Genomic DNA, 15,090 nt, shown 5'->3' with positions numbered 1-15,090 from the left:
GGCATCGTGACTCTGCTGTAGGAGAGACACTGAGGCATCGTGACTCTGCTGTAGGAGACACAGGCATCGTGACACTGCTGTAGGAGACACTGAGGCATCGTGACTCTGCTGTAGGAGAGACACTGAGACATCGTGACTCTGCTGTAGGAGACACTGAGGCATCGTGACACTGCTGTAGGAGAGACACTGAGGCATCGTGACTCTGCTGTAGGAGAGACACTGAGGCATCGTGACACTGCTGTAGGAGACACTGAGGCATCGTGACACTGCTGTAGGAGACACACTGAGGCATCGTGACTCTGCTGTAAGAGAGACACTGAGGCATTGTGACACTGCTGTAGGAGACACTGAGGCATCGTGACACTGCTGTAGGAGAGACACTGAGGCATCGTGACTCTGCTGTAGGAGAGACACAGAGGCATCGTGACTCTGCTGTAGGAGACACTGAGGCATCGTGACACTGCTGTAGGAAAGACACTGAGGCATCGTGACACTGCTGTAGGAGACACTGAGGCATCGTGACACTGCTGTAGGAGAGACACTGAGGCATCGTGACTCTGCTGTAGGAGAGACACTGAGGCATCGTGACTCTGCTGTAGGAGAGACACTGAGGCATCGTGACTCTGCTGTAGGAGACACAGGCATCGTGACACTGCTGTAGGAGACACTGAGGCATCGTGACACTGCTGTAGGAGACACTGAGGCATCGTGACACTGCTGTAGGAGACACTGAGGCATCTTGACTCTGCTGTAGGAGACACTGAGGCATCGTGACTCTGCTGTAGGAGAGACACTGAGGCATCGTGACTCTGCTGTAGGAGAGACACTGAGGCATCGTGACTCTGCTGAAGGAGACACAGAGGCATCGTGACACTACTGTAGGAGAGACACTGAGGCATCGTGACTCTGCTGTTGGAGACACTGAGGCATCGTGACTCTGCTGTAGGAGACACTGAGGCATCGTGACACTGCTGTAGGAGAGACACTGAGGCATCGTGACTCTGCTGTAGGAGAGACACTGAGGCATCGTGACACTGCTGTTGGAGACACAGAGGCATCGTGACACTACTGTAGGAGAGACACTGAGGCATCGTGACTCTGCTGTAGGAGACACTGAGGCATCGTGACACTGCTGTAGGAGAGACACTGAGGCATTGTGACACTGCTGTAGGAGAGACACTTAGACATCGTGACACTACTGTAGGAGACACTGAGGCATCGTGACACTGCTGTAGGAGAGACACTGAGACATCGTGACTCTGCTGTAAGAGAGACACTGAGGCATCGTGACACTGCTGTAGGAGAGACACTGAGACATCGTGACTCTGCTGTAGGAGACACACTGAGGCATCGTGACTCTGCTGTAGGAGAGACACTGAGGCATCGTGACACTGCTGTAGGAGACACTGAGGCATCGTGACTCTGCTGTAGGAGACACAGGCATCGTGACTCTGCTGTAGGAGACACAGGCATCGTGACACTGCTGTAGGAGACACTGAGGCATCGTGACACTGCTGTAGGAGAGACACTGAGGCATCGTGACTCTGCTGTAGGAGACACACTGAGGCATCGTGACACTGCTGTAGGAGAGACACTGAGGCATCGTGACACTACTGTAAGAGAGACACTGAGGCATCGTGACTCTGCTGTAGGAGACACTGAGGCATCGTGACACTGCTGTAGGAGACACACTGAGGCATCGTGACACTGCTGTAGGAGACACTGAGACATCGTGACTCTGCTGTAGGAGAGACACTGAGGCATCGTGACTCTGCTGTAGGAGAGACACTGAGGCATCGTGACTCTGCTGTAGGAGACACTGAGGCATCGTGACACTGCTGTAGGAGAGACACTGAGGCATCGTGACTCTGCTGTAGGAGACACTGAGGCATCGTGACACTGCTGTAGGAGAGACACCGAGGCATCGTGACACTGCTGTAGGAGACACTGAGGCATCGTGACACTGCTGTAGGAGAGACACTGAGGCATCGTGACTCTGCTGTAGGAGAGACACTGAGGCATCGTGACTCTGCTGTAGGAGAGACACTGAGGCATCGTGACTCTGCTGTAGGAGACACAGGCATCGTGACACTGCTGTAGGAGACACTGAGGCATCGTGACTCTGCTGTAGGAGAGACACTGAGACATCGTGACTCTGCTGTAGGAGACACTGAGGCATCGTGACACTGCTGTAGGAGAGACACTGAGGCATCGTGACTCTGCTGTAGGAGAGACACTGAGGCATCGTGACACTGCTGTAGGAGACACTGAGGCATCGTGACACTGCTGTAGGAGACACACTGAGGCATCGTGACTCTGCTGTAAGAGAGACACTCAGGCATTGTGACACTGCTGTAGGAGACACTGAGGCATCGTGACACTGCTGTAGGAGAGACACTGAGGCATCGTGACTCTGCTGTAGGAGAGACACAGAGGCATCGTGACTCTGCTGTAGGAGACACTGAGGCATCGTGACACTGCTGTAGGAAAGACACTGAGGCATCGTGACACTGCTGTAGGAGACACTGAGGCATCGTGACACTGCTGTAGGAGAGACACTGAGGCATCGTGACTCTGCTGTAGGAGAGACACTGAGGCATCGTGACTCTGCTGTAGGAGAGACACTGAGGCATCGTGACTCTGCTGTAGGAGACACAGGCATCGTGACACTGCTGTAGGAGACACTGAGGCATCGTGACACTGCTGTAGGAGACACTGAGGCATCGTGACACTGCTGTAAGAGACACTGAGGCATCTTGACTCTGCTGTAGGAGACACTGAGGCATCGTGACTCTGCTGTAGGAGAGACACTGAGGCATCGTGACTCTGCTGTAGGAGAGACACTGAGGCATCGTGACTCTGCTGAAGGAGACACAGAGGCATCGTGACACTACTGTAGGAGAGACACTGAGGCATCGTGACTCTGCTGTTGGAGACACTGAGGCATCGTGACTCTGCTGTAGGAGACACTGAGGCATCGTGACACTGCTGTAGGAGAGACACTGAGGCATCGTGACTCTGCTGTAGGAGAGACACTGAGGCATCGTGACACTGCTGTTGGAGACACAGAGGCATCGTGACACTACTGTAGGAGAGACACTGAGGCATCGTGACTCTGCTGTAGGAGACACTGAGGCATTGTGACACTGCTGTAGGAGAGACACTGAGGCATTGTGACACTGCTGTAGGAGAGACACTGAGACATCGTGACACTACTGTAGGAGACACTGAGGCATCGTGACACTGCTGTAGGAGAGACACTGAGACATCGTGACTCTGCTGTAAGAGAGACACTGAGGCATCGTGACACTGCTGTAGGAGAGACACTGAGACATCGTGACTCTGCTGTAGGAGACACACTGAGGCATCGTGACTCTGCTGTAGGAGAGACACTGAGGCATCGTGACACTGCTGTAGGAGACACTGAGGCATCGTGACACTACTGTAGGAGACACTGAGGCATCGTGACTCTGCTGTAGGAGACACAGAGGCATCGCGACTCTGCTGTAGGAGACACAGAGGCATCGTGACTCTGCTGTAGGAGACACTGAGGCATCGTGACACTGCTGTAGGAGACACTGAGGCATCATGACACTACTGTAGGAGAGACACTGAGGCATCGTGACTCTGCTGTAGGAGACACAGAGGCATCGTGACTCTGCTGTAGGAGACACAGAGGCATCGTGACTCTGCTGTAGGAGAGACACTGAGGCATCGTGACTCTGCTGTAGGAGACACAGAGGCATCGTGACACTGCTGTAGGAGAGACACTGAGGCATCGTGACACTACTGTAGGAGACACTGAGGCATCGCGACTCTGCTGTAGGAGACACTGAGGCATCGTGACTCAGCTGTAGGAGACACAGAGGCATCGTGACACTGCTGTAGGAGAGACACTGAGGCATCGTGACACTACTGTAGGAGACACTGAGGCATCGTGACACTGCTGTAGGAAAGACACTGAGGCATCGTGACACTGCTGTAGGAGACACAATGAGGCATCGTGACACTGCTGTAGGAGACACTGAGGCATCGTGACTCTGCTGTAGGAGACACTGAGACATCGTGACTCTGCTGTAGGAGAGACACTGAGGCATCGTGACTCTGCTGTAGGAGAGACACTGAGGCATCGTGACTCTGCTGTAGGAGAGACACCGAGGCATCGTGACACTGCTGTAGGAGACACTGAGGCATCGTGACACTGCTGTAGGAGAGACACTGAGGCATCGTGACTCTGCTGTAGGAGACACTGAGGCATCGTGACACTGCTGTAGGAGAGACACTGAGGCATCGTGACACTGCTGTAAGAGAGACACTGAGACATCGTGACTCTGCTGTAGGAGAGACACTGAGACATCGTGACTCTGCTGTAGGAGAGACACTGAGGCATCGTGACACTGCTGTAGGAGAGACACTGAGGCATCGTGACACTGCTGTAGGAGACACTGAGGCATCGTGACACTGCTGTAGGAGAGACACTGAGGCATCGTGACTCTGCTGTAGGAGAGACACTGAGGCATCGTGACTCTGCTGTAGGAGAGACACTGAGGCATCGTGACTCTGCTGTAGGAGACACAGGCATCGTGACTCTGCTGTAGGAGACACAGGCATCGTGACTCTGCTGTAGGAGACACAGGCATCGTGACACTGCTGTAGGAGACACTGAGGCATCGTGACACTGCTGTAGGAGACACTGAGGCATCGTGACACTGCTGTAGGAGAGACACTGAGGCATCGTGACTCTGCTGTAGGAGACACACTGAGGCATCGTGACACTGCTGTAGGAGAGACACTGAGGCATCGTGACACTACTGTAAGAGAGACACTGAGGCATCGTGACTCTGCTGTAGGAGACACTGAGGCATCGTGACACTGCTGTAGGAGACACACTGAGGCATCGTGACACTGCTGTAGGAGACACTGAGACATCGTGACTCTGCTGTAGGAGAGACACTGAGATATCGTGACTCTGCTGTAGGAGAGACACTGAGGCATCGTGACTCTGCTGTAGGAGAGACACTGAGGCATCGTGACTCTGCTGTAGGAGACACTGAGGCATCGTGACACTGCTGTAGGAGAGACACCGAGGCATCGTGACACTGCTGTAGGAGACACTGAGGCATCGTGACACTGCTGTAGGAGAGACACTGAGGCATCGTGACTCTGCTGTAGGAGAGACACTGAGGCATCGTGACACTGCTGTAGGAGACACTGAGGCATCGTGACACTGCTGTAGGAGACACACTGAGGCATCGTGACTCTGCTGTAAGAGAGACACTGAGGCATTGTGACACTGCTGTAGGAGACACTGAGGCATCGTGACACTGCTGTAGGAGAGACACTGAGGCATCGTGACTCTGCTGTAGGAGAGACACAGAGGCATCGTGACTCTGCTGTAGGAGACACTGAGGCATCGTGACACTGCTGTAGGAAAGACACTGAGGCATCGTGACACTGCTGTAGGAGACACTGAGGCATCGTGACACTGCTGTAGGAGAGACACTGAGGCATCGTGACTCTGCTGTAGGAGAGACACTGAGGCACCGTGACTCTGCTGTAGGAGAGACACTGAGGCATCGTGACTCTGCTGTAGGAGACACAGGCATCGTGACACTGCTGTAGGAGACACTGAGGCATCGTGACACTGCTGTAGGAGACACTGAGGCATCGTGACTCTGCTGTAGGAGACACTGAGGCATCGTGACTCTGCTGTAGGAGAGACACTGAGGCATCGTGACTCTGCTGTAGGAGAGACACTGAGGCATCGTGACTCTGCTGTAGGAGACACAGAGGCATCGTGACACTACTGTAGGAGAGACACTGAGGCATCGTGACTCTGCTGTTGGAGACACTGAGGCATCGTGACTCTGCTGTAGGAGACACTGAGGCATCGTGACACTGCTGTAGGAGAGACACTGAGGCATCGTGACTCTGCTGTAGGAGACACTGAGGCATCGTGACACTGCTGTAGGAGAGACACTGAGGCATCGTGACACTGCTGTTGGAGACACAGAGGCATCGTGACACTACTGTAGGAGAGACACTGAGGCATCGTGACTCTGCTGTAGGAGACACTGAGGCATCGTGACACTGCTGTAGGAGAGACACTGAGGCATTGTGACACTGCTGTAGGAGAGACACTGAGACATCGTGACACTACTGTAGGAGACACTGAGGCATCGTGACACTGCTGTAGGAGAGACACTGAGACATCGTGACTCTGCTGTAAGAGAGACACTGAGGCATCGTGACACTGCTGTAGGAGAGACACTGAGACATCGTGACTCTGCTGTAGGAGACACACTGAGGCATCGTGACTCTGCTGTAGGAGAGACACTGAGGCATCGTGACACTGCTGTAGGAGACACTGAGGCATCGTGACACTACTGTAGGAGACACTGAGGCATCGTGACTCTGCTGTAGGAGACACAGAGGCATCGCGACTCTGCTGTAGGAGACACAGAGGCATCGTGACTCTGCTGTAGGAGACACTGAGGCATCGTGACACTGCTGTAGGAGACACTGAGGCATCATGACACTACTGTAGGAGAGACACTGAGGCATCGTGAATCTGCTGTAGGAGACACAGAGGCATCGTGACTCTTCTGTAGGAGACACAGAGGCATCGTGACTCTGCTGTAGGAGAGACACTGAGGCATCGTGACTCTGCTGTAGGAGACACAGAGGCATCGTGACACTGCTGTAGGAGAGACACTGAGGCATCGTGACACTACTGTAGGAGACACTGAGGCATCGCGACTCTGCTGTAGGAGACACTGAGGCATCGTGACTCAGCTGTAGGAGACACAGAGGCATCGTGACACTGCTGTAGGAGAGACACTGAGGCATCGTGACACTACTGTAGGAGACACTGAGGCATCGTGACACTGCTGTAGGAAAGACACTGAGGCATCGTGACACTGCTGTAGGAGACAATGAGGCATCGTGACACCGCTGTAGGAGAGACACTGAGGCATCGTGACTCTGCTGTAGGAGAGACACTGAGGCATCGTGACTCTGCTGTAGGAGAGACACTGATGCATCGTGACTCTGCTGTAGGAGACACAGGCATCGTGACACTGCTGTAGGAGACACTGAGGCATCGTGACACTACTGTAAGAGAGACACTGAGGCATCGTGACTCTGCTGTAGGAGACACTGAGGCATCGTGACACTGCTGTAGGAAAGACACTGAGGCATCGTGACTCTGCTGTAGGAGACACAGAGGCATCGCGACTCTGCTGTAGGAGACACTGAGGCATCGTGACACTGCTGTAGGAGAGACACTGAGGCATCGTGACACTACTGTAGGAGACACTGAGGCATCGTGACACTGCTGTAGGAGAGACACTGAGACATCGTGACTCTGCTGTAAGAGAGACACTGAGGCATCGTGACACTGCTGTAGGAGAGACACTGAGACATCGTGACACTGCTGTAGGAGACACTGAGGCATCGTGACACTGCTGTAGGAGACACACTGAGGCATCGTGACACTGCTGTAGGAGACACTGAGACATCGTGACTCTGCTGTAGGAGAGACACTGAGACATCGTGACTCTGCTGTAGGAGAGACACTGAGGCATCGTGACTCTGCTGTAGGAGAGACACTGAGGCATCGTGACTCTGCTGTAGGAGACACTGAGGCATCGTGACACTGCTGTAGGAGACACTGAGGCATCGTGACACTGCTGTAGGAGAGACACTGAGGCATCGTGACTCTGCTGTAGGAGAGACACTGAGGCATCGTGACTCTGCTGTAGGAGAGACACTGAGGCATCGTGACTCTGCTGTAGGAGACACAGGCATCGTGACACTGCTGTAGGAGACACTGAGGCATCGTGACACTGCTGTAGGAGACACTGAGGCATCGTGACACTGCTGTAGGAGAGACACTGAGGCATCATGACTCCGCTGTAGGAGAGACACTGAGGCATCGTGACACTGCTGTAGGAGACACTGAGGCATCGTGACACTGCTGTAGGAGACACTGAGGCATCGTGACACTGCTGTAGGAGATACACTGAGGCATCGTGACTCTGCTGTAGGAGAGACACTGAGGCATCGTGACTCTGCTGTAGGAGAGACACTGAGGCATCGTGACTCTGCTGTAGGAGAGACACTGAGGCATCGTGACTCTGCTGTAGGAGACACAGGCATCGTGACACTGCTGTAGGAGACACTGAGGCATCGTGACACTGCTGTAGGAGACACTGAGGCATCGTGACACTGCTGTAGGAGACACTGAGGCATCGTGACACTGCTGTAGGAGAGACACTGAGGCATCATGACTCTGCTGTAGGAGAGACACTGAGGCATCGTGACTCTGCTGTAGGAGAGACACTGAGGCATCGTGACACTGCTGTAGGAGACACTGAGGCATCGTGACACTGCTGTAGGAGACACACTGAGGCATCGTGACTCTGCTGTAAGAGAGACACTGAGGCATTGTGACACTGCTGTAGGAGACACTTAGGCATCGTGACACTGCTGTAGGAGAGACACTGAGGCATCGTGACTCTGCTGTAGGAGAGACACAGAGGCATCGTGACTCTGCTGTAGGAGACACTGAGGCATCGTGACACTGCTGTAGGAAAGACACTGAGGCATCGTGACACTGCTGTAGGAGACACTGAGGCATCGTGACACTGCTGTAGGAGAGACACTGAGGCATCGTGACTCTGCTGTAGGAGAGTCACTGAGGCATCGTGACTCTGCTGTAGGAGAGACACTGAGGCATCGTGACTCTGCTGTAGGAGACACAGGCATCGTGACACTGCTGTAGGAGACACTGAGGCATCGTGACACTGCTGTAGGAGAGACACTGAGGCATCACGACTCTGCTGTAGGAGAGACACTGAGGCATCACGACTCTGCTGTAGGAGAGACACTGAGGCATCGCGACTCTGCTGTAGGAGAGACACTGAGGCATCGTGACTCTGCTGTAAGAGAGACACTGAGGCATCGTGACTCTGCTGTAGGAGAGACACTGAGGCATCGTGACTCTGCTGTAGGAGAGACACTGAGGCATCGTGACTCTGCTGTAGTAGAGACACTGAGGCATCGTGACTCTGCTGTAGGAGACACTGAGACATCGTGACTCTGCTGTAGGAGAGACACTGAGGCATCGTGACACTGCTGTAGGAGACACTGAGACATCGTGACTCTGCTGTAGGAGAGACACTGAGGCATCGTGACACTGCTGTAAGAGAGACACTGAGGCATCGTGACTCTGCTGTAGGAGACACTGAGGCATCGTGACTCTGCTGTAGGAGACACTGAGGCATCGTGACACTGCTGTAGGAGAGACACTGAGGCCTTGTGACTCTGCTGTAGGAGACACAGAGGCATCGTGACACTGCTGTAGGAGACACTGAGGCATCGTGACTCTGCTGTAGGAGACACACTGAGGCATCGTGACTCTGCTGTAGGAGAGACACTGAGGCATCGTGACTCTGCTGTAGGAGAGACACTGAGGCATCGTGACTCTGCTGTAAGAGACACACTGAGGCATCGTGACACTGCTGTATGAGAGACACTGAGGCATCGTGACTCTGCTGTAGGAGACACTGAGGCATCGTGACACTGCTGTAGGAGACACACTGAGGCATCGTGACTCTGCTGTAAGAGACACACTGAGGCATCGTGACACTGCTGTAGGAGAGACACTGAGGCATCGTGACTCTGCTGTAGGAGACACTGAGACATCGTGACACTGCTGTAGGAGACACTGAGGCATCGTGACTCTGCTGTAGGAGAGACACTGAGGCATCGTGAGTCTGCTGTAGGAGAGACACTGAGGCATCGTGAGTCTGCTGTAGGAGAGACACTGAGGCATCGTGACTCTGCTGTAGGAGAGACACTGAGGCATCGTGACTCTGCTGTAGGAGAGACACTGAGGCATCGTGACTCTGCTGTAGGAGAGACACTGAGGCATCGTGACCATGCTGTAGGAGAGACTCTGAGGCATCGTGACACTGCTGTAGGAGAGACACTGAGGCATCGTGACTCTGCTGTAGGAGAGACACTGAGGCATCGTGACTCTGCTGTAAGAGACACACTGAGGCATCGTGACACTGCTGTAGGAGAGACACTGAGGCATCGTGACTCTGCTGTAGGAGAGACACTGAGGCATCGTGACTCTGCTGTAAGAGACACACTGAGGCATCGTGACACTGCTGTAGGAGAGACACTGAGGCATCGTGACTCTGCTGTAGGAGACACTGAGGCATCGTGACACTGCTGTAGGAGACACACTGAGGCATCGTGACTCTGCTGTAAGAGACACACTGAGGCATCGTGACACTGCTGTAGGAGAGACACTGAGGCATCGTGACTCTGCTGTAGGAGACACTGAGGCATCGTGACACTGCTGTAGGAGAGACACTGAGGCATCGTGACTCTGCTGTAGGAGACACAGAGGCATCGTGACTCTGCTGTAGGAGACACTGAGGCATCGTGACACTGCTGTAGGAGACACTGAGGCATCGTGACTCTGCTGTAGGAGACACTGAGGCATCGTGACACTGCTGTAGGAGACACTGGGGCATCGTGACACTACTGTAGGAGAGACACTGAGGCATCGTGACTGCTGTAGGAGAGACACTGAGGCATCGTGACACTGCTGTAGGAGAGACACTGAGGCATCGTGACTCTGCTGTAGGAGACACTGAGACATCGTGACTCTGCTGTAGGAGAGACACTGAGGCATCGTGACACTGCTGTAGGAGACACTGAGACATCGTGACTCTGCTGTAGGAGAGACACTGAGGCATCGTGACACTGCTGTAAGAGAGACACTGAGGCATCGTGACTCTGCTGTAGGAGACACTGAGGCATCGTGACTCTGCTGTAGGAGACACTGAGGCATCGTGACACTGCTGTAGGAAAGACACTGAGGCCTTGTGACTCTGCTGTAGGAGACACAGAGGTATCGTGACACTGCTGTAGGAGACACTGAGGCATCGTGACTCTGCTGTAGGAGACACACTGAGGCATCGTGACTCTGCTGTAGGAGACACTGAGGCATCGTGACTCTGCTGTAGGAGAGACACTGAGGCATCGTGACACTGTTGTAGGAGAGACACTGAGGCATCGTGACACTGCTGTAGGAGAGACACTGAGGCATCGTGACTCTGCTGTAGGAGAGACACTGAGGCATCGTGACTCTGCTGTAAGAGACACACTGAGGCATCGTGACACTGCTGTAGGAGAGACACTGAGGCATCGTGACTCTGCTGTAGGAGACACTGAGGCATCGTGACACTGCTGTAGGAGACACACTGAGGCATCGTGACTCTGCTGTAAGAGACACACTGAGGCAACGTGACACTGCTGTAGGAGAGACACTGAGGCATCGTGACTCTGCTGTAGGAGACACTGAGGCATCGTGACTCTGCTGTAGGAGAGACACTGAGGCATCGTGACTCTGCTGTAGGAGAGACACTGAGGCATCGTGACTGTGCTGTAGGAGAGACACTGAGGCATCGTGACTCTGCTGTAGGAGAGACACTGAGGCATCGTGACTCTGCTGTAGGAGAGACACTGAGACATTGTGACTCTGCTGTAGGAGAGACACTGAGGCATCGTGACACTGCTGTAGGAGACACTGAGACATCGTGACTCTGCTGTAGGAGAGACACTGAGGCATCGTGACACTGCTGTAAGAGAGACACTGAGGCATCGTGACTCTGCTGTAGGAGAGACACTGAGGCATCGTGACTCTGCTGTAGGAGAGACACTGAGGCATCGTGACACTGCTGTAGGAGAGACACTGAGGCATCGTGACACTGCTGTAGGAGAGACACTGAGGCATCGTGACTCTGCTGTAGGAGACACTGAGGCATCGTGACACTGCTGTAGGAGACACTGAGGCATCGTGACTCTGCTGTAGGAGACACTGAGGCATCGTGACACTGCTGTAGGAGACACTGGGGCATCGTGACACTACTGTAGGAGAGACACTGAGGCATCGTGACTCTGCTGTAGGAGAGACACTGAGGCATCGTGACACTGCTGTAGGAGAGACACTGAGGCATCGTGACTCTGCTGTAGGAGACACTGAGGCATCGTGACACTGCTGTAGGAGACACTGAGGCATCGTGACACTACTGTAGGAGAGACACTGAGGCATCGTGACTCTGCTGTAGGACAGACACTGAGGTATCGTGACTCTGCTGTAGGAGACACACTGAGGCATCGTGACTCTGCTGTAGGAGAGACACTGAGGCATCGTGACTCTGCTGTAGGAGACACTGAGGCATCGTGACTCTGCTGTAGGAGACACTGAGGTATCGTGACACTGCTGTAGGAGAGACACTGAGGCATCGTGACTCTGCTGTAGGAGAGACACTGAGGCATCGTGACTCTGCTGTAGGAGACACACTGAGGCATCGTGACTCTGCTGTAGGAGAGACACTGAGGCATCGTGACTCTGCTGTAGGAGACAGGCATCGTGACACTGCTGTAGGAGACACTGAGGCATCGTGACACTGCTGTAGGAGACACTGAGGCATCGTGACACTGCTGTAGGAGACACTGAGGCATCGTGACTCTGCTGTAAGAGAGACACAGAGGCATCGTGACTCTGCTGTAGGAGAGACACAGAGGCATCGTGACACTGCTGTAGGAGAGACACTGAGGCATCGTGACACTGCTGTAGGAGACACACTGAGGCATCGTGACACTGCTGTAGGAGACACACTGAGGCATCGTGACACTGCTGTAGGAGAGACACTGAGGCATCGTGACTCTGCTGTAGGAGAGACACTGAGGCATCGTGACACTGCTGTAGGAGACACTGAGACATCGTGACACTGCTGTAGGAGACACTGAGGCATCGTGACTCTGCTTTAGGAGACAGACTGAGGCATCGTGACTCTGCTGTAGGAGACACTGAGGCATCACGACTCTGCTTTAGGAGACAGACTGAGGCATCGTGACTGCTTTAGGAGACAGACTGAGGCATCATGACACTGCTGTAGGAGACACTGAGGCATCATGACTCTGCTGTAGGAGAGACACTGAGGCATCGTGACTCTGCTGTAGGAGAGACACTGAGGCATCGTGACTCTGCTGTAGGAGACACTGAGACATCGTGACTCTGCTGTAGGAGACACACTAAGGCATCGTGACTCTGCTGTAGGAGACACACTAAGGCATCGTGACACTGCTATAGGAGAGACACTGAGGCATCGTGACACTGCTGTAGGAGACACAGAGGCATCGTGACACTGCTGTAGGAGAGACACTGAGGCATCGTGACACTGCTGTAGGAGACACTGAGGCATCGTGACTCTGCTGTAGGAGAGACACTGAGGCATCGTGACTCTGCTGTAGGAGAGACACTGAGGCATCGTGACTCTGCTGTAGGAGAGACACTGAGGCATCGTGACTCTGCTGTAGGAGACACACTGAGGCATCGTGACTCTGCTGTAGGAGAGACACTGAGGCATCGTGACTCTGCTGTAGGAGACACTGAGGCATCGTGACACTGCTGTAGGAGAGACACTGAGGCATCGTGACACTACTGTAGGAGACACTGAGGCATCGTGACACTGCTGTAGGAGACCCTATAATGAGGGCATTGTAGAAATGATGTAGGTGAAGTTGAAATATGTGTTTTGTGAAAGTTATCTCTTGGTCTCTCCTTCAGACAATGGCTGGAAGATGCTCTAAGGGAGAATGAACCCAACTCGTCTTTTGTCTTTCTGGTCGGAACTAAGAAGGATTTACTGGTAAGATTGGGAGTGTCACACACTGCTCCAGTCTGTAAAGGGGAACACACTGACTCACACTGTGTCCCCAATCTGTACGGAGGGACACACTGACTCACACTCTGTCCCCAGCTATACGGAGGGACAAACTCGTTAACAGTCTCTCTCTGTCCCACAGTCAGCAGCAGAGTGCGAGAGGACAGAGAGGGACGCCATCAGACTGGCGGCTGAGATGAAGGCAGAGTTCTGGTCTGTCTCTGCCAAGACAGGTCAGTTCTGAGGATAGAAAAGTCGTTTAGGAGAATTATAAAGATGTGTCCTTAGTGAGACTTCAGTCTGTTGCAGCTCTTTCTGTTGTGTTTGTGTTGTCACTATGGTAGGATACTGGGTGTGGCTGTGCCTCACTGTGGGAGTGCACTGGGTGTGGCTGTGCCTCACTGTGGGAGTGCACTGGATATGGCTGTGCCTCACTGTGGGAGGATACTGGGTCTAGCTGTGCTGTCACTGTGGGAGTGCACTGGGTGTGGCTGTGCCTCACTGTGGGAGTGCACTGGGTGTGGCTGTGCCTCACTGTGGGAGTGCACTGGGTGTGGCTGTGCCTCACTGTGGGAGGATACTGGGTCTAGCTGTGCCTCACTGTGGGAGTGCACTGGGTGTGGCTGTGCCTCACTGTGGGAGTGCACTGGGTGTGGCTGTGCCTCACTGTGGGAGTGCACTGGGTGTGGCTGTGCCTCACTGTGGGAGGATACTGGGTCTAGCTGTGCCTCACTGTGGGAGGATACTGGGTCTAGCTGTGCTGTCACTGTGGGAGTGCACTGGGTGTGGCTGTGCCTCACTGTGGGAGTGCACTGGGTGTGGCTGTGCCTCACTGTGGGAGTGCACTGGGTGTGGCTGTGCCTCACTGTGGGAGGATACTGGGTCTAGCTGTGCCTCACTGTGGGAGTGCACTGGGTGTGGCTGTGCCTCACTGTGGGAGTGCACTGGGTGTGGCTGTGCCTCACTGTGGGAGTGCACTGGGTGTGGCTGTGCCTCACTGTGGGAGGATACTGGGTCTAGCTGTGCCTCACTGTGGGAGGATACTGGGTCTAGCTGTGCTGTCACTGTGGGAGTGCACTGGGTGTGGCTGTGCCTCGCTGTGGGAGTGCACTGGGTGTGGCTGTGCCTCGCTGTGGGAGGATACTGGGTGTAGCTGTGCCTCACTGTGGTGTTGGTGTGTCTCTTTGCAGGTGAGAATGTGCAGGAGTTCTTCTTCCGCGTGGCAGCACTGGCCTTCGAGGACTCCATACTGAAGGACCTGGAGAAGAGTCGGAGCATTGGCACCAGAATCGGGGATGGAGACCTCATCCGTAAGACGTTTCCGGCAGACAGGGGCAGG

General features: G+C 54.0%; 1 protein-coding gene across 1 annotated transcript in view; it reads left to right on the top strand.

The window, feature by feature from the left end:
* rab36 (RAB36, member RAS oncogene family) overlaps window positions 1-15,090 on the top strand; it is an 85,389-nt gene that overhangs the window by 66,766 nt on the left and 3,533 nt on the right. The window contains exons 7-9 of the mRNA XM_088935669.1: window positions 13,655-13,736; window positions 13,894-13,984; window positions 14,942-15,061. Of these exons, the coding sequence (XP_088791795.1) occupies window positions 13,655-13,736; window positions 13,894-13,984; window positions 14,942-15,061 (293 nt within the window). The remainder of the gene's footprint in view (window positions 1-13,654; window positions 13,737-13,893; window positions 13,985-14,941; window positions 15,062-15,090) is intronic.

This window comes from Atractosteus spatula, chromosome 17, assembly GCF_055471065.1.
Source record: "Atractosteus spatula isolate fAtrSpa1 chromosome 17, fAtrSpa1.hap1, whole genome shotgun sequence".
In the NCBI taxonomy this organism is placed as follows: domain Eukaryota; kingdom Metazoa; phylum Chordata; class Actinopteri; order Semionotiformes; family Lepisosteidae; genus Atractosteus; species Atractosteus spatula.
This window is presented reverse-complemented; position numbering and strand designations above follow the sequence as displayed.